The 23,879-nt window shown below is 40.0% G+C and overlaps 4 protein-coding genes across 5 annotated transcripts in view; 1 reads left to right on the top strand and 3 right to left on the bottom strand.

The window, feature by feature from the left end:
• The window catches only part of LOC106089447 (vacuole membrane protein 1), a 36,928-nt gene extending 34,029 nt beyond the window's left edge, over positions 1-2,899 (bottom strand). The window contains exon 1 of the mRNA XM_013255298.2: positions 2,753-2,899. The gene's annotated coding sequence lies outside the window, so the exon portion shown is untranslated. The remainder of the gene's footprint in view (positions 1-2,752) is intronic.
• Positions 2,900-4,489: 1,590 nt separating this feature from the next.
• LOC106089442 (histone deacetylase 8-like) lies at positions 4,490-11,648 on the top strand. The gene is made up of 5 exons (XM_013255289.2): positions 4,490-4,624; positions 4,953-5,433; positions 5,503-5,695; positions 10,970-11,349; positions 11,432-11,648. Exons 1-5 carry the CDS (start codon positions 4,547-4,549, stop codon positions 11,464-11,466), a joined length of 1,167 nt encoding a protein of 388 aa, XP_013110743.2. The 5' UTR covers positions 4,490-4,546; the 3' UTR covers positions 11,467-11,648.
• On the bottom strand, positions 11,558-13,415 carry LOC106089441 (host cell factor). 2 transcript variants are annotated; one of them, XM_013255288.2, is made up of 3 exons: positions 13,311-13,415; positions 13,076-13,256; positions 11,558-13,017 (listed from the first exon to the last, which is right to left on the bottom strand). In XM_013255288.2, exons 2-3 carry the CDS (start codon positions 13,185-13,187, stop codon positions 11,918-11,920), a joined length of 1,212 nt encoding a protein of 403 aa, XP_013110742.2. In that variant the 5' UTR covers positions 13,188-13,256; positions 13,311-13,415; the 3' UTR covers positions 11,558-11,917. The 2 variants fall into 2 exon arrangements, with proteins under 2 accessions (XP_013110742.2, XP_013110741.2); XM_013255287.2 differs by having other exon boundaries at positions 13,076-13,233.
• A 4,506-nt stretch (positions 13,416-17,921) lies between these two features.
• Positions 17,922-23,879, bottom strand: part of LOC106089449 (uncharacterized) — a 198,283-nt gene continuing 192,325 nt past the window's right edge. Inside the window, exons 5-6 of the mRNA XM_013255300.2 lie at positions 19,218-20,051; positions 17,922-19,155 (exon numbers count right to left, since the gene is read on the bottom strand). Of these exons, the coding sequence (XP_013110754.2) occupies positions 19,282-20,051 (770 nt within the window). The 3' untranslated portion in view covers positions 17,922-19,155; positions 19,218-19,281. The remainder of the gene's footprint in view (positions 19,156-19,217; positions 20,052-23,879) is intronic.

The following is a 23,879-nucleotide window of genomic DNA, read 5'->3' as shown; positions in this document are numbered from 1 at the left end:
GAGGTCAGGCGGCACCAGCTCTTATATTAATACTGAGTGCCTATGGTGCTCCATATGACAAGCGAGTTATCGGTGCCTTTAAATAACCAATGGACATGATGTTCCCGCGGTGATCGATCCTTTAGACCGGAACGAGCTTGTTCGGCTATGGGAGCTTGACAGCGATCGCTATCTCAACATATAGACATGTGGCTACAAAAACAATAGGATCATACAAGCCCCTTCCGGCAAACGAATTCGATAGAAGCTTACGAACTCAGTTTTGGTCGCGTTCTCACTAACGTAAAACGTAATGGGCAGTTTATACGGCACATCATGATCGTACTCATGGTGTGTTCGTGTTGATTAGAGATTTTACCAAAAACGGTACATCGATTTTTTCTCTTCTTTCATTTCATTTAATTTTCCATACTTTTCTTTTATAGAACACAATACATTTTGATACATATACGTATAAGGAGTTGATTTATGCTGTATCCAACAATTTAACTAAATGCCTTATCTAAGTGAAATTAGCTTTTTTCTTAAGTCTTGTGTTCCCGCTTTGTGAACGTTTTGTAACAACATAACTTCCATGTAGGCAGTTAAAAAGTCGTAGATTGGTATCTGCTTAATGTTTTGTTCATACCTAGGTATATAGTAAACATTTAAGCAAATTGATCTTATCGCCCATAAACCCCCGGCCAAATTTTGAATCTATATTTATTACCTATTTTGCGGCATGGCGGGAAAAGGCCAGATAGTTTGAGCAGAAGGAGACTATAAATTTTTTCTTTGCTTCACTTGAACTTGTGTGTTATTTGACAGGTTTTTTGATAGGTAGGTATTACATATATAATTAAACACTTGTGAAATTTTGAAATGCCATTAAAAAAATGAAAAATTGTACTCTGGTCATCGTATTGCATGGGAAAATTAACATGCGATACAGATGAACCAATGACAAGAAACCACACACGTTTAGGTCATTGTTGTTGTTGTTTCTCAACTTTTGTTGTTTTGGGGCTTTTTTGTTAAGTTTCCACTTTTGCGAGAGAGAGAGAAAGAGCGAGTGCGAGAACGTGAGGTGGTAAACTTTGCCAACAATGCCAATACGTGGTGTTATCTAAAATGAATATGTAGCTATAACTCTGAAAAAACAAAATACACCACAAAGCTGCCATATGGCATCAATTTTGTTTGATTAACGGGAAACTGCAAGATTGTGATAAGTTGGAGGTCAGTCATAATGATTCACTAGTATGGAGTTTTAACTTTGATCTATAGAAACAAGGGTATAACTAAAAGATTTGCAAGCAGATCGTAGGAAATTTTCCCAAAGTAACTATGTTGGGGTATATCTAGCCCCTTAGAAAAACTATACAACTTTTTAAATTTTTGAGCCCGTAAAAGCTTCGACTTGTTCGATTTGACTAAAGAACTACCATAGCTGTATAGACGTATATAGCCCCCATAAAAAATGATATTCTAATTGACTTCTTGAACTACTGGCAGCTTCAATTTTGTATGAACTCTAGCGTTTTCACAAGAAATGGCACAGAGAAGACAATAAATAGATATGTGGACTCCGGCACCATTTTTTGCGGCCGTGCACGGGTTATTTAGGGCCCCAGACCCGAGCCCTATGTTAAAACTGTTCTAAAAACATGCAAAAAGTTTTTTTTTTGATTCTCCCCTTTAAAAGACTTTTTTTAATATTTTATATTGGAGCGATATCGGTTTAAAAATATTCAAAAAGCTTTTATTCTCTTATAGTTCTTGTTGCAGCACAAGTGCAGGTTATAAGGAAAATGGGAAAAATTTGATTTTCCGCACATTGCCTAAAATGACCCCGGCAAAATTAATATAAGTTTTTTTTGGGGCTCGAGATTAGAGACCATTAAACGGGACATTTCTCCACGCAACTACAAAACATAAACAATATTGCACTCAAATTAAAGGAAATACTTCTTAGAATACATATATGGGGCACCGCTACAAAATTTCCCCCTTTTATATACCTATGATGTGGCAACACAATCCGAAGAGGGCATTACATTACAAAGCTATTTATTTCCTCATGCTCTAGAAGATTTTCGATTAACAAAAATAAATTTATATAAAACATTGTTTAAGTAAATATGTAACTATTCAATACTACACTATTAAATAACAGCTCTAAAATTCAATAAATATTCATAATTTTAAAATAACCCCAAAACCATTAAATACCACCCTATGTAAAAACACTCTTTCCCCACATTTGAGAACGTGTTTCTTTTGTTAACTAACCAATAAGGGGTGCTGAGTTGGGGTGTGCCGGAGGGGTGTTTTGTATTTCTCACAGCATTCTAGCGCTCGCTCCCTCGCTCATCAATATCCTCTCTTCTTGTTACAACGCATATACCTCCCCCTCCCAACCCAACCACTACAGCGAATGCAATAACAATGTCAGGGTATCCAACAAAAAATCTCATGCAAAAAAAAAAACGCAGAACAACAAAAGCAAAAAAAATATGTCTTTTTCGCAATACCACTAGAATTTTTCATGCTCGTGTTTTTTTTTAATTAACCATTAATAACAACAAATGTATACTTCCGCGGTTGTTGTTGTTAATTTATATCTTAAAATCGTTGTTTTTGTTTGTTTTATGGGACGACGAAATTCATTTATGATTTGTCACTTGCCACTTCTTTTTTACGGTTTCACACTACACACACACACATTTCATATTGTTTTTTTTTTTCTTCCATTAGGGACCACTGTTTTTACCTTAAATTCGTCTTATGTTTCGTTTCGATTGAGGCGAATATAAAAATTAATTAACATATCTCCTATCCAACCGCACGTAAGGGTTTTAATTAATTAACCTTAAAAATTGTTTTTTGGTTTCTGTCTCGCCAAAGAAGAGCAAATAAAGCAAAAACAACATCGATAAGTAGTAGTCGATTAAGTAATCGAGGGCTATTTAATAAAGTCGAGGTCGACTTTTAGTGGATTAAAAAAATCGAATCGATTTTTCTCATTTCTTGAATTTTATCTACTTTTCTTGTTTTTTGTAATTTTATTTTGGAGAGAATGTGCTTTTCAATGTCCGTCAAGTAATGATTGCACAAATCTGAGTAAACGGCATTCAATAGACGCCAGTTATCGAAAAGATGCTCTTGATTTTTCATTCATGACTGATGGTTATATGACGCATACACCCAAGATATATTCCTTTACAGGTGGTGGCAATTGGCCAACAACAAAATATTGAATACGCTATCAAAATCAATGATTAGTGCAACTCTGATTTTGTGGATGTTACTACTACACGCCATTTTTCGTTGTTTATGCGTTCTGGTTCTCGACTATAATACACATACACAACCATCTGCTGTTTACGGTACACTACCTGGTAATTATGTCATGCCTACACCCCCATTTTCACCAATACTATTACAATGACCATGCATCATGATGTGACTTGTAAACTGGGCATTAATTTCCTATCCAATGTAAATCAAAAGTTCAGGATAGAATATCTACTCTGTTTTATTTTAGTAAATGCAAATTTTGTCCATGAACATTCCATTAAGGAGCAGCGGCAAACTTCTCATATATCAATGAGTGCAGTCCGATTCAAATTTAAGCTCAATGATAAGGGGCCTCCTTTGTATAGCCGAGTCCGAACGGCGTGCCGCAGTGCGACACCTCTTTGGAGAGAAGTTTTACATGGCATAGTACCCTGCAAATGTTGCCAGCATTAGGAGCGGAAAACCACCGATGAAAATTTTTTCAGATGGTCTCGTAGGGATATTTTATTTTAGTACTGAATAGATAAACCGTGAAGGCTAAAAATAAAACACAAAGAAGTTTCCAATGTTTCCAAAGAAGTTTGTCATGAAGTGCCAACCTGTCAGAACATTACGAAGAAAAAAGTGCAAATATTTGTAAAATTTACAACTAAAATTGGCAAAACATTTGTGGGCATAGCAGTCAAAATGAAATTTATTAAGATTTATGCACGCAATTGTATTCATTGTATTCATTCACAATTGTATTCATTCACAATAGAGGATTTTTCTGTTTGGCCACACTGATTTGTGAAAATAATCAACCTGACGACAGATGTTCTACATAACCCTGCACTGATAATTTATCCAGAACGTCATTGTCCTGGATAGATGTCGTTTTCATACAAAATTTTCGGACGAAAATTGCGCCCTCTATTGGCGGAATGTATCCTATTGGATGCATTCAGTGTCAGATCGCTTATTGTTGTTAATTTTTGTAAAAAAATTGAACTTTGCCGAAGTATCGATAGGAAATTATCAATCGATATTCAGACAAAGAATATAATATCGATAGTTTGTCAGCTCTACCTCAAATATTAATCGATTAATCACATAAAAACTCGAAACCTGCCTCATTTGTGCTTCTATTCCATTCCCCAAGTGTAAACGGCCCATAATATACAAGAACAGCTGATACAAATTCCCGCCGTATTTTTTGGTTGAACTTGTTTAAAAGCTAGCTGAAATAAATTTCTTTAAATTTTTGTGCTGAAATACCTCTTGAATAATGTCTAGAACTATTAAATATGTATATAATGACTATTTACTGGAACAAGCTGACAGAAATCCGGCAGTTAAAGGTAGGGTATGTAGTCCGTTTTCTTATGATTGAAAATACGTTAGAATTTAGAACGGAAAACTTAATTTTGTTAAATGCAAGACTCGCCTTGTAGCAGTGGACAAGTTACAATGTCTTAAACAAGCTCCCTAAGGCTAAGGTCCCAAGGGCTTCTCTTTTGTGTACCTTTTGTTAAATGCAAGACTCCAAGAAGCAGTGGGCAAGTTACAAAGCTCCCTAAGGTCCCAAGGGCTTCTCTATTATGAACATTTTTAGGCTAAGATCCCAAGGACTTCTATATTATCAACATTTTTAAGCTATGTTTAGTACAGTTACAAATTTTTCTTTGCTTTAGGCCTCCTTGACTCACAATCTCATACAGTCTTATGGGCTTTTAACACAAATGGAAAGAATTCGACCCATATTGGCCAACACTGCAGATTTAAGAGGCTTTCATACACCTGACTATGTCAAACAGTTAAATAACTATGAGGATTTTAGTAAAACACATTCCAATGAAATCGATGATTCATTAAAGGAAGAAGAGGACAATGGTGAATGCAATTTATCCGATTGTCATGGCTTATCTTATGATTGTCCTCCTTGGCCAGGGGTCAAAGATTATGTTTGTGCAATAGCGGGTGCTACTATGACAGCCTGTGATGTCCTAAACAAACATAAAAATGAAGTAATTATAAATTGGTGTGGTGGCTGGCATCATGCAGAAAAAGACAAAGCGGCAGGATTTTGTTATGTCAATGACATAGTCTTGGGTATATTGGTGTTGACCACTAAGTTTCGCAGAATTTTATATTTGGATTTGGATAATCATCATGGTGAGTATGAGTTAAGGTTTGCAAGATTTTAGTTATACATATTTTGTTTTTGTCCTTTTTTAATTTTAGGTGATGGTGTGGCCAACACCTTTGCTGCTACAAAACGAGTACTTTGCCTTTCTTTTCATCAGTATGAATGTGGTTATTACCCCGGCAGTGGTAGTTGTCAGGATAAGGGCAGCGGCAATGGTTTGGGTTATAATATAAATTTTCCTTACAAACGAGGTATCACTGGAGACAAGTATACGAAATATTTTAAAAGGTAAATTTATATAAAATTCAAACTCCTGTTACTTTGTTGCTTTAATGCTTTATTGTAAAAAAAATATTTTCTTGTGTATGTTAAAGACCAAGGAGCAAGGGCTTTTTTCTTAAGCCCCAAGAGGGCGAAATTGTTGTACGGTTGGCTAAATTTTCCCTGAAGATTTCTGCGATAACCTTTAACATCTATACTAAGTAAAATCTGAATCGTGCCCATGTAAACTGATTTCCCAATTTTAAACTAATTTTCCCTCTAGAGGTCACAATTCATATCCATATCGATTTAGATTTTGCACAATGACTTATGTTACCACCTCCAACTTCTTTGCCAAATAGGTTTCCATAATCTGCCACAGCTTCCATATAAACCAATCTCCAGAATTTAAATCTTGAGCGTCTAGAGTGCGCAATTCTTATCCAATTCGTTATACCCACCATTGTAGGAGGGGAGTATACTAATATAGTCATTGCGTTTGTAACACCCGTCCGTCCGTCTGTCGAAATTGCGATAGCGGTCGAACGCGTATAGCTGGCCGCTTGAAATTTTGCACAGATACTTTATATTGATGTAGGTCGTTGGGGATTGCACATGGGCCATATGGGCTAAGATTTCGATATAGCTCCCATATAAACCGATCTTCCGAATTGACTTCTTGAGCCCTTGGAAGCAACAATTTTTATCCGATTTGGCTGAAATTTTGCGCTTATTATTCTTTTATGATTCACAACAACAGAGCAATGTACGTTACAAATCGGTTTATAACCCGATATAGCTCCCATATAAACCTATCTCCCGATTTGAATTTTTGAGTCCCTGGAAGCTTCAATTTTCATCCGATTTGGCTGCAATTTTGCACTAAGTATTCTGTTAATTCTCACAACAATGGAGCCTAGTACGGTCAAAATCCGTCTATAACCTGATATTGCTCCCATATAAACCGGTCTCCCGATTTGACTTCCTGAGCCCCTCGAAGCCGCAATTTTAGTCCGATTTGGCTGAAATTTCGCATATTTTGACTTCCAACAACTGTGCTAAGTACTATCCAAATCGGTCTATAACCTGATATAGCTCCCATATAAACCGATCTCCCGATTTGACTTCCTGGGCCCCTCGAAGCCACAATTTTTTTCCGACTTGGTTGACGCTTTGCAAGAAAAGTTCTGTTATGTCTACCAACAACTGTTCCAAGTATGGTCCAAATCGATCAAGAACTTGATATAGCTCCCATATAAACCGATCCCCAGATTTGACTTTTTGAGCTCCTGGAAGCCTCAATTTTCATCCGATTGGGCTGGAAATTTGGCACTTAGTATTCTGTTATGACTTCCAACAACTGAGCCAAGTACGGATCAAATCGGTCTATAACCTGATATAGCTCCCATATAAACCGATCTCCCGATTTGACTTCCTGAGCCCCTCAAAACCGCAATCTTTGTCCGATTTGGCTGAAATTTTGCATATAGTTTCCTGTTATGACTTTCAACAACTGCGCCAAGTACGGTTCAAAACATTAGAGAACATAATATAGCTCCCATGTAAAACGATCTCCCGATTTTACTTCTTGAGCCCTTACAATCCTCGATTGTTATCCGATTTGGCTGAAATTTTGCATATAGTGTTCTGTTTTGACTCTCAACAACTGCGACTAGTACGGTCCAATTCGGAATCCATGGCGGTGGGTTCCCAACATTCGGCCCGGCCGAACTTCGCTTGTTTTAAATATACAACTGTACCAAGAATGAACCAAAGCGGTCCATAATCCCATATAAACCAAACTTCCGATTTTACTTCTCGAGCCAGCAGAGTCCCCCTGATCCTAATGGAATATTCATTGGCAAATTTGCATTTACCTATTGGAGGCCACCGTAGCGCAAAGGTTAGCATGTCCGCCTACGACGCTGAATGCCTGGTTTCGAACTCTGGCGAGACCATCAGAAAAAATTTTCAGCGGTGGTTTTCCCCTCCTAATGCTGGCAAAACATTTGTGAGGTACTATGCCATTAAAAACTTTTCTGCAAAGAGGTGTCGCACTGCGGCACGCCGTTCGGACTCGGCTATAAAAAAAGGAGGTCCCCCTTAATTTTGCAGGAATACTCCTACCGGGACTTTAAAAACTATACCAAATTTGGTCCGAATCGGTTTAAAACCTTAAACAGCTTTCATATAAACCGATCGCCCGGTTTACGTTATTCTTATCCCAATTGGTTGACATGACAACATCTATAACAAATATGGTCTGAATCAGTCCACATAACATGGATGGCACAATTTATCGTGGGCGAAGTTACGAATGTCATCCGTGGCGCCAAATCATCCAAGGCGTTGGGCCCCGACGGAATCTCTACATTGATGCTGAAGAATCTGGATTTACCTGGAGTTGAGTACCTTACTTTGGTCCTCAACCTGTCTTTAACACTCTTAGGTTAGGTTAGGTAAGAGTGACAGTCCTCCACAGGCTCACTTAGACAATTTTTTAAGTCCATTGTGATACCACAGTAGCGACAGACCAAGGCTTCTGGCGGGAATCGAACCCACCCACGACCCCTGCATTGGTAATCCAAGCACGCTACCAACTCGGCTACCGGGGCGCCCAACACTCTTATAAAGGGTGATTTTTTTGAGGTTAGGATTTTCATGCATTAGTATTTGACAGATCACGTGGGATTTCAGACATGGTGTCAAAGAGAAAGATGCTCAGTATGCTTTGACATTTCATCATGAATAGACTTACTAACGAGCAACGCTTGCAAATCATTGAATTTTATTACCAAAATCAGTGTTCGGTTCGAAATGTGTTCATTCACCGTAACGTTGCGTCCAACAGCATCTTTGAAAAAATACGGTCCAATGATTCCACCAGCGTACAACCACACCAAACAGTGCATTTTTCGGGATGCATGGGCAGTTCTTGAACGGCTTCTGGTTGCTCTTCACTCCAAATGCGGCAATTTTGCTTATTTACGTAGCCATTCAACCAGAAATGAGCCTCATCGCTGAACAAAATTTGTCGATAAAAAAGCGGATTTTCTGCCAACTTTTCTAGGGCCCATTCACTGAAAATGATTTGCAAGCGTTGCTCGTTAGTAAGTCTATTCATGATGAAATGTCAAAGCATACTGAGCATCTTTCTCTTTGACACCATGTCTGAAATCCCACGTGATCTGTCAAATACTAATGCATGAAAATCCTAACCTCAAAAAAATCACCCTTTAGTTCCCGATGTCTGAAAAATGGGCAGATTGATCCCGCTACTGAAGCCTGGAAAGGACCCGAGTGTGGGGGAGTCATACAGACCGATCTCCCTTATTTCGCCATTAGCAAAGACGCTTGACGCACTATTCCTCCCGAGCCTCGTAAGAGAATTTCCATTCGCTGAGCATAAACATGGATTTCGAAGCCCCTGCACTGGTAATCCAAGCACGCTACCAACTCGGCTACCGGGGCGCCTAACACTCTTATAGTTCACGATGTCTGGAAAATGGGCAGAATGATCCCGCTACTGAAGCCTGGCAAGGACCCGAGTGTGGAGGAGTCATACAGACCGATCTCCCTTATTTCACCATTAGCAAAGACGCTTGACGCACTACTCCTCCCGAGCCTTGTAAGAGAATTTCCATTCGCTGAGCAACAACATGGATTTCGAAGACTGCACAAAACAACAACTGCTTTGTATGCCATCACCGCACACATTTGCCGTAGCTTCAATTGGCCTAGGCCATATGATAGGACGGTCCTCGTGGCACTGAACCTATTGAAGGCACTTAGCTGACCGTCAAACTATTTGAGGACATCGCCAAAACGTCTCTCCAACCAGGCCTGAAACGCTGGGTCAAAAATTATCTGTGTGGTCGCCAATCATTTGTCGAATTTAGGGATAAGAAGTCGAAGCACCGTAGTGCAACAGGGAGCTCGCCAAAAGTGGGGTGATATCTACGGCACTGTTTAACCTCTACCTATCCTCCATCCCACCTTCTCCAGACGGCATAGAAATATGCGGACGATTGTTCGATCATGTCATCAGGCCCCCCACCCATTTTTGACATCTTTGATAGTTTGAACGTCTACCTCAACGAACTTGCCTCACATTTCGCAGCAAGAAATCTGAAGATATCTGCCACCAAATCTTAAGCCACATTGTTCACTACAAATACTCGTTAGGTGAATACTGACCAGACTCTGGTGGTCGATGGAGAAATGCTTCCGACCATCAAATGTTCCAAAATACTTGGCTTCACATTTGACAGCTCTTACACATTCTCCCCACATGCCACAGCAATCTGCAATAAAGTCAAAAGTAGAAACAAGGTCCTCAAGTCACTCGCTGGCAGCACTTTGGGTGCAGACAAAGAAACCTTATTGACCACGTACAAAGCAATTGGCCGGTCTGTGGTAAGTTATGCAGGGCCAGTGTAGTATCGCCAGCTTTGTCAGTGGAATAATATGCAGATCTGTGAGATCTGGCTGCCTTCTCAGTTCTCATGTGGTCCACCTCCATCAGGAGACAAAGATCTTACCAGTGTGAAGACATAACTACATGCTGTCTAAGCAATACCTTTTGGGCTGTTATCGCAGAGACCATCCAAATCATCTTCTGGTGGAATATGGTCTGGTTGAGGCCCCCAGAAGCCTCAAGGTAGATCTTCATGATCTAGAGCTTGAGGTTCAGCGCTACAAGAGAGAACCTCTAAATCAAGCGGCATATCAAGCAGGTCTAGACAATATTCATGCAGACATGGTAGCAGATGCGGTAATTGGCTATAGGGTGAATGTAGTCCTTAGAAAACGACCGCCTCCCATTGCACCTGAAGAAATTGACCTCCCACGAAAAACCAGAGTAGTTCTCGCTTAATTACGTTGTGGCAGATTCAACCGCCTCAACTACTACGGAAGATGTATCTCCCGATTGTCACCAGTGACCACACGACAGACGTCACCTGTTTAATTACCCAGCCACATCCACTAGACTCAATCCCATGACAGCCGGTTGTACGTACCGGATTGACCCGATGGATTCCTTCATCGGCAAGGGCTGCCGCCTCAGTGTATAACACAGTGCTACAACGACAACCCACTAGACTCAGATCCCTGTGAACGCAACCCATATTAGTGGCAGAGTTCCTGGATCTTGACACTCAACAGCATCAAGCAGACGAAGGATAGAACACAACAATCTGCTACAACCCATTCTTGCTGTTTTTATACCTTTAGGCTCAAAATGACAAGTGATACCCACCCCTATTTACTAATTTTAACCTTTATTCCTCCTCTTTGCAGAATCTTTTCGCTTGTTTTCGATACCTATCAACCCAATGTTTGTGTAATACAATGTGGTGCCGATGTCATAGTGGGAGATCCCTTGGGTGGCACAAATTTAGTGCCCCAAGATTTAATTGAATGCATACAATTTGTGTTGAATTATGAAATGCCCTGTGTTCTCCTAGGAGGTGGTGGCTATAACTTGCCAAATGCCAGTCGATATTGGTGCCAGTTAACAGCGGCCATCTGCGGTCAAACATTAGATGAGGACATACCCTCTGACAATGCCAACTTTTTGAGATATGGACCAGACTATTGTCTACATATTAAGAAAGTGCCAACGTTAAGGGATGAAAACAAAGTGGAATATCTGGAGCAGCAGGCTTGTGCTGTAGAAGGTAAGTTACCAAAATGCATAACTCATTTTATTCTTTAATTTGTGAATGCTTTCACAAATTGGCCCTCATATTGCTTTTACAGAAAATCTGAAACTCTACAAAGTATATCCAGTCTAAGTTTATATACACCCGCCAGCCGCATAATAGAAAAACTCATCTTAGACCCCAGATAGGTTCCAAAGTTAAAGCAAACAAAAAACAATTGCTGTCTGTTTGTTTTATCTTAAATTTATTATGAAGTATTTTTAGTTAGCGTTAAAGGTTTATACAATTTTCAGTTTTTGTTTTGTAGTTGAGAGCAGGGTGGGGTTAACGTCTCAATATAGAGGCAGCTGGTCTATAGATTAGCAAACAAACAAAAAAAAAATTGATATTTGATCTCAATAAAAGAGGTGTCTTACCAACAAAAATAGCTATAAACTAACACCTGTTGAAGTTAGCTTGGACTTAAAAAAAATTAAATTAAAAATTTTGCTCCTGTCGCTACTATTGATTGACTTTAATCCCTCAAAGCCATATTTTCCATTTGTTGTTGTTGTGTGTGTGTCTGTTTCTCCTTTTCCCCCCTTCAACGTCCTGTGCCCGCTTTGAAGCGCTTACTAGGTGAGGCCCCTCCTAGCTCTGGTTTAACCCTAGTAGGCGATAATAGACTATTGGGACCTAATCCCGGATTTGAGGCTGAATTTTGCACTGGATCTTGCAGCCACCTTACTTGTGTGGCTGGACCATAGCCTTTTTCATTGCGTGCTGCTATGCGAAATATAATGGCCGGCTTGTTGGAACAATCCACATGGGCTGCCGACAGTGAATTGTGTGAAACAGTGCACTGATTTGCCGCTCCCACATAGACGCGCACAAAGGCCAATTGAGCCGGTGCTCTTTGTCCTGCCTTGGCCTCTTTTTCTTTGCCCGGTTTGACAGCCAGGTAAACAGAATATTCGACAATTTCATTGGAACTAACACAGCTTGGTGGTGGCTCCCAGGTTAGATGGGCTCCCTCCGAAGATTTTGATATTTTTATGGCCGAAGGAGCCCCGGGAAAACCGGGCAAACAGGTTTTGAAACTCGATATCTCACTCCAATCGCTGGCACCCACCGAATTTAAAGCACGTATGCGAAAACGATAGGCTGTACCTGGCTCCAGGTTTATGCGTTCAAATTGGGATAAATCTGGAATTTCATCGGAATTCAAACTTTGGCCCGCCGAAGTCCAAACGGTGTTGTCTATGTAACTGGTAACGGTGGTGGACAAGTTTGGAAATATGCCCACTGTATGCCATTTGGCATCTTCTTCGTCTATAGGTGGTGCTGGTGGTTGAGGGGGAGGTGGTTGATTACTGTTTGCCGTAGGAGTTGTAAGCTTTTGAGGAGACAACGTAGCCTCTGTGGCTGTTGAAGGTTGACTCGATGTGTTTGACGAAGAGCCGGACTCTCCAGAAACTTGAGAACTTGGAACTACCGGGGCCGCCTCTGCCCCCGCCAAGGTGGCCAATGTAGATAGATTATCATGAGCTGCTTCCAGTTGATCAGTATGGGGTTGTGTATGGTTAGAGGCTTCAGCTATTTGATGATTATTCAAAACTTCATTGCCAGCATTTGCTGCTTGCATTGACTGATGCTGCTGCTGCTGAGCTTCATTTGTATTATCCATGGGTTGGTCGTTAGGGCCTGGAAATTGAACGCTAGTCATGGCGAAAATTCTCAAGCAATTTTAAAGCTTGCTTACCTTGCGAATCGCCACTTGTATTTTCAGCATTATTTACAGTTTCATCTGTATCCATTGGTTCCGCATTTTTGGCAAGCGCCTGATTATCTGGCGTCGCTGTTTCAGTTTCCATGCTAGGTATCGGCAGCACACTACAGACGCGCTTGGAAAAGACTAAACTAATAGTGGCAAAAAATGTTTGCTGAGCTTTTATATATTTCAATTTTGCAAAAATATTCAAGATAACTGTACTCACTTCTTGTTGGAATAGTTTTATAAATCAGTATTTTATTGAAATACCAAATTTTGTGCTCAATTGTTTACAACCGCAAGCCAAAATAGCTTTGTTGGTGTAAAGGAAGAGTTCTTAGCTGAATGCAGAGAACGAAAAAACAGGGTGACATGGGTAGTTTGAAAATAAGTATAAAACACCCTGTTAGCAGTTATATGTAATTACTGAGACGTTTAGTACGTTAGGTAATCATAGCGTACCACATGCGCGTAACGGTGCAACATAAAATGTAACGTTAAACACCGTTTACACTGCTCATTAAAACCGCATTTAAGGCTCTCGTCAGCTGATTTTATAAAGGGAAATCAGATGACTGAGACACTAATTTTAAGGCTTCATAAATTTTTTGTGAATAGGGTCGTTCATCTATAGATGGTCAAATACACCCCCTATTAAATTTTTTGTGAATAGGGTCGTTCATCTATAGATGGTCAAATACACCCCCTATTAAATATTTTGGTATAGATGCACAACACCATATGCCCGTAGGCTAAGTAATAATATTCAAATGTGCAAACGAAGACCAGTGGAAATCAAAATCGGCATGAGATACAAATGTGCTAGTTTCTACTGGAAGCCACCAGTTGAAAACGTGTGGGGGTAACAGGTTGGTGGGGGTTTTTAAATTCCTGGTAGAGTACAAACCTTGTGTGAAGTCGTATTTTCAATTGACTGCCACAGAATGGACGAGGATTTAAATGGACTTTGTTCCTTAAACAGGCGTTACAATGTTTAAATGCAATTGGTTTTCGTGCAAAGCCTAGCAATGTATTTAACGTTCACCTAAAAGGACCTCGTTGAATTTTACTTGGGGTGGTTATGGAACATTTTTATACCCTCCACCATAGGATGGGGTATACTAATTTCGTCATTCTGTTTGTAACTCCTCGAAATATTCGTCTAAGACCCCATGGTTAGGTTAGGTTAGGTTGAATGAGTCGCCCACCAAAGTTGAGTTCACTCGGAGGCCAGTTTGGCCCATTGTGGTATCCTAGAGAGAGAAAGGGAAGAAAAGGCAAAATGTGGGACCTCGCACTAGAAGTTATACGCGAATAAAAAGACAAAAGATAAGAGGAGTGGAGAAAATCTGAGCGGGAGGTGAAGCACCGCCCTTCGCTACGCAAGCAGGGACCTACCTAAGCCGGAGCCTATTTCACCCCTCCTTTCGGAACCATCCTGTTCCCTCAACAAATCTCAGAGAGATATCAGAGGTTCGCAAGTTCATCCAGATCACAGAAGAAACGGCTCCCCATAAAGGAAAGCCTACGTCTCTGCAGACCCGGACAGGAACAAAGCAAGTGCTAAATAGTGCTCTTCCTCATCCTCATCGAGGCAACTCCTACAGAAGTCATTATGCGTTATCCCCATGCGCGCCGCCTTGCGGCCTATGGCACAGCGTCCGGTTATGACCCCTGTCAAAGTACATATCGACCTCTAATCGAACGCCAGCAATTCCCCATAAGCCCATAAAGCCGCTTGAAATTTTGCAAAATACTTCTTATTAGTATAGGTCGGTTGGGATTGTAAATGGGCCATCTCGGTCCATGTTTTGATGTAGCAGCCATATAAACAGATTTTGGATCTTGACTTCTTGAGCCACTAGAGGGCGCAATTTGTATCCGATTTTGCTGAAATTTTGCTTTAGGTGTCTTATTATGAGTTTCAACAAATGTGTTGAGTATGGGTAAAATCGGTCCATAACCTGATATAGCTGTCATATAAACCTATCTGGAGTCTTGATTTCTTGAGCCACTAGAGGGCGCAATTCTTATCCGTTTTGGCTGACATTTTGCGTGAGGTGTTTTATTATGACTTCTAACAGCTGTGCTGAGTATGGTTTAAATCGATCCATAACCTGATATAGCTGCCATATAAACCGATCTGGGATCTTGATTTCTTGAGCCCCTAGAAGCCGCAATTTTCATTCCATTTGACTGAAATCTTGCATAACGTGTTTCGATGTGACTTTCAACAACTGTGCTAAGAATACTTTAAATCGTTCCATAATCTGATATAGCCGCCATATAAACCGATCTTGCATCTTGACTTCTTGAGGCACTAGAGGGCACAATTCTTATCCGATTTGTCTGAAATCTTGCATGAGGTGTTTTGTTATGACTTCTAATAACTGTCTCAAATATGGTTCAAATCGATCCATAACCTGATGTAGCTGCCATATAACCGATCTGAGATCTTGATTTCTTGAGCCTCCAGAGGACGTAATTGTTATCCGATTTGGCTGAAATTTTGTACAACGCCTTCTCCCATGACTTTCAACATACTTGCCAAATATGGTGCGAATCCCCATATAAACCGATCTTTCTCTCTATTTTACTTCTTGAGCCCCTAAATGGCGCAATTCTTATTCGAATTGGCTGAAATTTTACTATGGTCTCCAACATTCTACTATGGTCTCCAACATTCAATTTAATTATGCTCCAAATCGGACTATAACTTTATATAGCCCTAATATTAAATCAATTATTTTCTTTTATCCTTTGTTTGCTTAAATGGAGATATCGGGAAAAGAACTCGACAAATGCGGTCTATGGTGGAGGGTATATAAGATTCGGCCCGGCCGAACTTAGCACGCTTTTACTTGTTTCTATTACTTTGTTTCTCGGAATAATTGTAATATCACGAGGATGGGTTAGTAGCCTAGCGCCCTGCATGGGTTTTGTGGGATCGCACATGTATCCCTGGATGTCGCCAGCTGCTTTCTCCAACGCTCGCCTTCTGCCGCTCTTAACCTGGGAACGGACCCTGAGGTTAGCCATTGGTTATTTAAAGGCGCCAAGGACTCACCTTGTCATCTCGAGTATCATTGGCACACAGTATTTAATTAAGAGCCAGTGCCATGTGACTCCCCCATGAGACTCTTCTCTCGAAAATCGCTGACTGCCCTTTGCACCATCCGCAACCTGTGGACGCGTCCAGTAGCTTTCAGCTAAGCTTCCCACGCAAGTCGGAGCTGCAAGTTTCAGCCTGTGTGATGCTCACAGTCATCCCGTGTCGGCCGGGTCTTGCGTATGCTATATGGCCCTTCTGCACAACAGGTTTAGCCTTACGTTACGTCACTAATCGGCACCTATCTGCTGGTAAAGGTTTATCGTTAGAATAAGCATATGTTCAGAAAACCAAATTTCTTTATTCAGAAGAACTAAATTGTTACCAGAGAATGTCCCGGCCTGAGTCTTTTAGCTGCCAAAGGCGGGCATTGGCATAGGAAACGCTTGAAGGCAAAAACATAATGAGTTTCTCAGAGCTTGTTCCAAGTTCCAGCCTGTATGGTGCTCACAGTCATCCCGTGTCGGCCGGGTCTTGCTTATGCTATATGCCCCTTCTGCACAGTAGGTTCGGACCCTTAGCCTTACGTTAAGTCTCTAATCGGTACCTATCTGCTGGTTACCCTTAGCCTTACGTTGAGTCTCTAATCGGCACCTATCTGCTGTTTACCCTTAGCCTTACGTTAAGTCTCTAATCGGCACCTATCTACTGGTTACCCTTAGCCTTACGTTAAGTCACTAATCAGCACCAATCTGCTGGTAAAGGTTTATCGTTAGAATAAGCATATGTTCAGAAAACCAATTTCTTTTTACCAGAAGAATTAAATTGTTACCAGAGAATGACCCGGCCTGAGTCTTTTAGCTGCCAAAGCCGGCCATTGTCATAGGAAATGCTTGAAGGCCAAAACAGCATGAGCTTCTCAGAGTGCGTTGTGTTGAGAAATGCAACTGGCAAATGTTAAACAACTTTTAACTTTGACGACGTAAAGCACTACTTCATGTGAGGCAACTCGCTTTCAAGCATCAAAGTTGAAAAGTTTTTAATTTTTTGCATTTTTTTTGGGTAATTTGTATGCAGAGTTGCATTTTAGCAAAGCGACGCTCATTCTGTTTTGGGCTTTAGGGCCTTTATGTGCAGCTAAATGTATAATCGCTATTTATCTCTCTCTCCCTCTCTCTCCCTCTTTCCCTCTCTCTCTTTTTTGGCTGAGCTTTATTATCAATCTTTTAATATGGGAGTCTGTCGTTGCCCATAACTCACAATATATGTATGTGCGTGTGTGTGTGTGAGTTGCCTAAGCATATCAGGGATCTTTACCATTGTCTATCTCTTACACTCTCACGCACACAACTCTTTTCTCTCATACTTTGGACTGTGAGAATGAGAGTGTGAGGACATAATACCGTAAAACTTTAAGCTTTTACACTGGAGTTATTTTAAAAATGGTTACCTCTCATAACTTTAAACCCTTTGAATATAAAACGACTTAAAATTTTTAGAATACTCACAATATATGTATGTGTGTGTGTGAGTTGCCTAAGCATATCAGGGATCTTTACCATTGTCTATCTCTTACACTCTCACGCATACAACTCTTTTTTCTCTCATACTATGGACTGTGAGAATGAGAGTGTGAGGCTTAATGCCGTAAAACTTTAAGCTTTTACACTGGAGTTATTTTAAAAATGGTTACCTCTCATAACTTTAAACACTTTGAATATAAAACGACTTAAAATTTTTAGAATATTTTCTGTTTTATTTCTTGTTTTTATTGATTCATTGAAAATGTTTCATTGGTAATTCAATTATTTATTAATCTGATTTTTAATAGTTGTCTTTGTTTTTTTTTTTTTTACTTTTTAATTTTTATACATTTACACAAGTTTTACTTAATTGTTTTCTTTGTTGTTGTTGTTGTGGTGTGGTTGTGGTTGTTTGCTATGAAATTCCTAGTTATTTAAGGGGGAGGGGGTTATTTGAGCTTTTAAATTTTTGTGTGTTTTGGTTTGTCCTTCAGGATATTTTAACAACTTTTTTGTCTTGTCTGGGATACTATGAAATATTTAATATTTTTTTTTAGTTTGTTTATTATTTTAGAAATAATTTTTTCTTGTTCTCTTGTATATTTATTCATATTAATGTTAAAAACTACTTTATTTATTAATTTATTTAAATCTAAGTTACACAAACTTAACTTTTAGCTAAATTTTAGTGGTTTTGTTGTTGTTGAATTTTTAACCAAAGAAGTACAAAACTTATGGGATTGTTTTTGAGTTTTAAGTTTTTTGTTTTGCGGGGAGGGGGAACTTGGAGACTTTTTTCTTAAAAAAGTATATTTTCTGAAATTCTTTAGGTTTTTACAATAAAAAGTTTTTTTTTGAGAAATTTTTTCAGATGATGTTTTTTTTTCCTTAGGTAATAAATTTTTTTGTTTTCAAGGTTTACTATTTAAATATGAATATATGTTAGGTTGCAGTTATCAGTCATATTATTTTTTTTTTTAAATATTTTTCTAATTTTTTTCATCAAGTTTTTTTTTTTTTATTTAAATTTAGGCCTATATTAAACTTTAGACACTACCTAAATGTATGAAATTTTTATTTACACTGTTTAAACCTTTTTTTTTGTGATCACTAAGACATTTAAATACGATCTATTTGAGTTTCTTGGGCCTCTAGCTCGGGTTCCTCGGCCAGCGTGTAGACTCCTTTGAGGGCATGATTACCCCCCGTGGAGGAGTCCAAAGAGGATTGGGTGGTGGGTGTTAAATTGTCCATCAAAGGGCTGCCCATATTGTTGAGCATGCTGCAAGAATTGGGCGGTGAATTGGCCGAACCGCAGGCTGTTGCAGTTAGGGGTAAATTTACACTGGACTTCAGTAGAGTGGTTGAAGTGGTGGCCGCGGCATTGGGGTCCATAGTTAGTATAGGCACTAGCTCATGATTAACATAATCCTTTAAATTGTGCATATTGCTCAAATCCGAGTCGCCATGTGGACCAAAGACCAAAGAGGTGGGAGTGCCTTAAAAAAATCATCCATAATTCCTCCTCATCTTAAATTCAAACCTGTTAACAAAAACTCACCTGTTACCAAAGTCTCTTCGGTGGGATTTCGTTGATACAGATTCTGTTTCTTCTCATATGGCTGTCAAGGTGGCATATAATAGCCCGGCTCATCATTCGTTGTATCCAAATTCGTTGATTTCTTAAATTCCACCACAAATTTTATGCGATTCACTATCTCCTCATGTATGACATTGAAACACATGGCCGTCAAGGCCATACCCGACATTATGTAGATGGAACAAAACCATATGGTGGTATTGGAATCTCGGCGAAATCCTGGCATCATATCACCAAAACCTATGGTGGATAGGCTCATGAAACAAAAATAGATGCCATCCAATAGAGGCCATTCCTCTAGGCGATAAAGCACCACCGCTCCAAACAGTATATAAATGATCATCATGCAAAAGCACAAGAGTATGGGAGCCAATATGGCCAGACCATGCATACTGCCTCGCGATTCGCTGGCACTCAAAGAATCCAAATCTGGCATTTGTATGCTCGCATTGCCCAGTGATTGTTTTTCAGGTGTTTGAAAATTATCCGGCATGGATCCCGATCTAACGTAGTAGGGCTCTTGCAAAGCCTGCTGTTGTTTGCGCATCTCCTCCTGCTGGCGTTTGCGTTTCATGCGTCTCTCCTTTTCGGCCATGCGTTTCTCATCGTAACAACAGTAGCCACAATTGGAACAAAGGCAACAGCATAGGGCCTTGGAGAAAACCTCTCTGGCCACTTTGGCCAAAATGCCGCCCGTACTCGAGAGATAAACCAGTGTTAGGGGTATGCCAAAGAAGGCGTAGGCTAGCGTTACCAAACGTCCCAAAGTGGTGCGTGGAGCTATGTTGCCATAACCTAAGGGAAGAAGGGAAGGGAAAGAAGGAAGAGAAAGTTAATAAAAATGTGGTTCCAAGTATGACTAAGTTTATAAACCCAAAGAAATGTCCAAGAAATTGATATTTTATAATCTTCTCATGGTGGCGCAGAACACAATTAGTATAACACACAACAGTGTTAAAAAATTGGACAAAAATTTTTATAAAAATTAAATTTTTTCATCAGTTTGGTATTTAACAGCCGCTCATGCGAATTAATTTCTGTTTCATTATTTTTCAAGTCGAGCTTAATGACCAAGCGAATGCAACACCCACAGGAGAGATTGTTAAATGAGTTTTGAAGAAAAGAAATTGCCAGTTCCTCAGACAAGACAGGACACATGTCACTCCGATGGTGGACGCATTTCGATAATTGGGTTTCTTTATTTCTCGACTTGAAAAACAATGGAACAAAAATTGACTCGCATGACCGGCTGTTAAAAGCCAAGCAGTTGAAAAAGATGATAGTACAGCCTGAGCACGGTGAACTTAGAAAAACAGCTTTCAATGTTGTTGTTTGTTGTTGTTTCTAAAACGAAAAGCTCGTCTCCAAAACAAAATCCACCACATGTGTGGTGGTCATGTTGGCGTCGGCAGGCGGAGCTTGCCACGTTGACAAGGGAATAAAATGAAAGGCCATAGAAGGGAGTCGGAGTGTGTTTGCAGAGATACTGCTCAGTGAAAAAGCTTACAGCGAACAGTGTGGTAGTAGTAGTAGAGCTTTCATATAGGATTTGTGCTTGTGCTTATGATCTCAACTATAAGCACTACGAACAACAGGCTGTGAACTGTAGGCCGGTCAGATGGACGGACATAGTTCACAATGGTGCCGATGAGATAATGAAACCCAATTATCGAAACGCGTCCTCCAGTGGGGTGTCGACATGTGTCCTGCCTTGTCTGAGGAACTGGCAATTTCTTTTCTTCAAGACTTTGGATATTGCATTCGCTTGGTCATTAAGCTCGATATGAAAAACAATGGAAAATAAAATTTTGACAAATTTAAAAAAAAAAAAAATTTAATTTTTATAATTTCTAAAAAAAAAACTAAATTTTGAAAAAATTAAAAAAAAAAAAAAATTAACAAGGAGGCAATGGTGGTATTTATACCCAAGCCCGGCAAGGCAAGTTGTGCGACACCAAAGTCCTACATACCTATAAGACTTACGTCCTTTCTACTCAAAACCATGGGACGTATTGTGGACAATGCTCCAATACAAACTTCTCAAAACTAAGTATGAACTCTCAGCAGATAGATATCGATTCTGGGCAATTCGGACTAACTGCACTGAAGACTGCCCTGCACGAGGTTGTGCATAAAATAGAACAATCCTTTGATGCCAAAACCTACACCCTGGTGGTATGCAATGACATCGAGGGGGCTTTTAACAATGTGCGGATCGCCACACTGATCCAACTCTTAGACCAGTACCGGGTGGACCCGGTCCTTAGATACTGGATAAATCATATGCTAAGGAGCAGGTGGATAAATTGTGTGTCCCATGGCATAAATATAAGGGAGAAAGTGGCACAAGGCACCCCACAGGGGGGCAATTTATCGCTACTCCTGTGGATGACCACCTTAGATAACCTATTGCGCATGCTGACTGAGGAGGAATTGAGGATGTCATAATACTTCTAAGGGGTAAGGATCCGAACCAGCTATGTAGAAGGCCCAAAAGGGTCTTGTATATGGCGGGGCTAGATCCAGAGTTCTTGATGTTAACCCAGAGAAGACTGAAAGCATAGGGCCCGTTCACGAGGAAGACGAAGGTGGGCCAATTTAATACACCACCAATCCTTAATAACACGATTTTGATATCTGACAAGGTCAAATTCTTAGGTGTGATTGTGGACAGGAAACTGAATTGAAAGTGTCACATTCAGTAGCATACTTAGAAGGCTCACAGATGTTTGGTACTATAGTGACGGGCCGTAGGCTCGAAATGGGGCCTGAATCCGAGAATAGTTCACTGGCTCTACAGGACCGCGATTATACCAATACCAACTTACGCCTCATTAGTTTGGTGAACTGCTATGGTTAGTTTGGTGAAAAAAATGCAACATAAGGACCATACAACAAGTTCAGAGAACATGTTGTCTTGGCATAGGCTAAGCTATGAGGACCACGTCCACTACGGCTCTGGAGACTATTCTAGATATTCGACCCATTGGCATACAGATTAAGTTTGAGGCCGTCACTGAGACTTAAGGCGATGGGAGAATGGATTGTGGATGGGAGCAGCTCATACCATTGCAATATAATCGTGGCGACGATAGAGAACCTGGAAGGAATGGAAGACGTTTCCGATCGGATACCTCTGATTAACCTTGAGGTCGAGTGAGAGGCATTGCTGCCAGCAGCACAGTCTTGGATTGATGGAACTCTAGTAATGCCATCTGGAAGTTAGAGAACAGGGACTGAGATCTGTTTAAAACTGCCTGACCATAATACGGTCCTGCAGGCGGAAATCCGGGCGATCACGGAATCTTTAAGGGCAGTAAAATGGCCATGAGGGCAATAACAACCAGGACGGTAAAGTCGCAAACAGTCTCTCAGTGTAAGAAGGAGATTAACGGCTTCTCTGAGGATGGCAAAATCCGCATCGTTTGGGTGCCGGAATAAGGGGGAATGAAAGGACAGACGATTTGGCGGTGAATGCCAGAGGATTGCCGTGTATAAACTTGGTTAACCCAAAGCCTTTCGGGTCGGCGCAGTCCTAGTTAAGGGAGTGGACGACGAATGCGCATGCAACATTGTGGAACAGCGAAACGGTCGGTAGGACGGCAAAAATCCTATGGGGGGGATCCAGATCGTGAGAAGACGAGGCTATTACTGAAAGGAAGTAAGAAGGAGGTCAGTATAGCTTTCGGTATCATAACGGGACGCATAGGACTACGAGCTCACCTATGCAAAATGGGTGCGACAAGTGATAGCATGTGTAGGGCATGCGGGGAAGATGATGAGGCATTGGAGAATATCATTGCACGGCTTTCGTGTCTGACAGATACCCGCACTTAGGTGGGCACACAATACCAGACATGAAGCAACTTAGGAGCGTGGCATAAAAAACAATTCGGAATTTCTAACATAGATTTTCTTTTTCGAGCTTACTTTTTTTTTGTATGTAGAGCGCACAAGAAGCCGGTTACTGGCTAACCTAATAAAATTTTTTGGTGCTAAAGTTTTTGTAATAAAATTTTGAAAAAAAAAAAAATCTATCAAAATAATATTTTTCTATAACAAATTATTTATGGATGTTTAACACAAAAGCCATCCAAAATTATCTTTGCAATTTGCCATTTTGTCATGAATTTCTATTTCTTCGGTTTGTTGCTTCATAACAATACTCTTGCTTCTAGTTGAAAGACTTAATTCCTTAAGGAGTTTAAAATCATTTCCTATTTGCTTTCATACCGCATTCCTTTCTTAGTCCAGAAGGGTTTTGTTCTTTTCATGTTTCGCTTAAATCTTATAGGAAGTAATAATCTCACAAACAATACCCTTTTGGGTCTTCCCTTCATTTTTTACCATTAGCAACCTAAGCGTATAAGTAATATTGTATGCCTTAACCCGGGAATTAATGTTATTCATACGCCACATAAAACTACAAATTTCAAAGTACCCAAAAATTAGCATTAAGAAAAAAAAAATGATTGAAAAAAGATTTTGCCCATTTCAGGCGTTCTTTGAATTTAAGCCTTCTTTTTAACTTTCCTTTTTTTATTTACTTGGTTTCCTTTTTCTTCCTCTCTCTCTCTCTGTATGGCCTCTGTCGATAATAAAGCACTCTATATCAGTGACAAC

This window comes from Stomoxys calcitrans, chromosome 4 (genome assembly GCF_963082655.1).
Source record: "Stomoxys calcitrans chromosome 4, idStoCalc2.1, whole genome shotgun sequence".
NCBI classification, from domain to species: domain Eukaryota; kingdom Metazoa; phylum Arthropoda; class Insecta; order Diptera; family Muscidae; genus Stomoxys; species Stomoxys calcitrans.
This window is presented reverse-complemented; position numbering and strand designations above follow the sequence as displayed.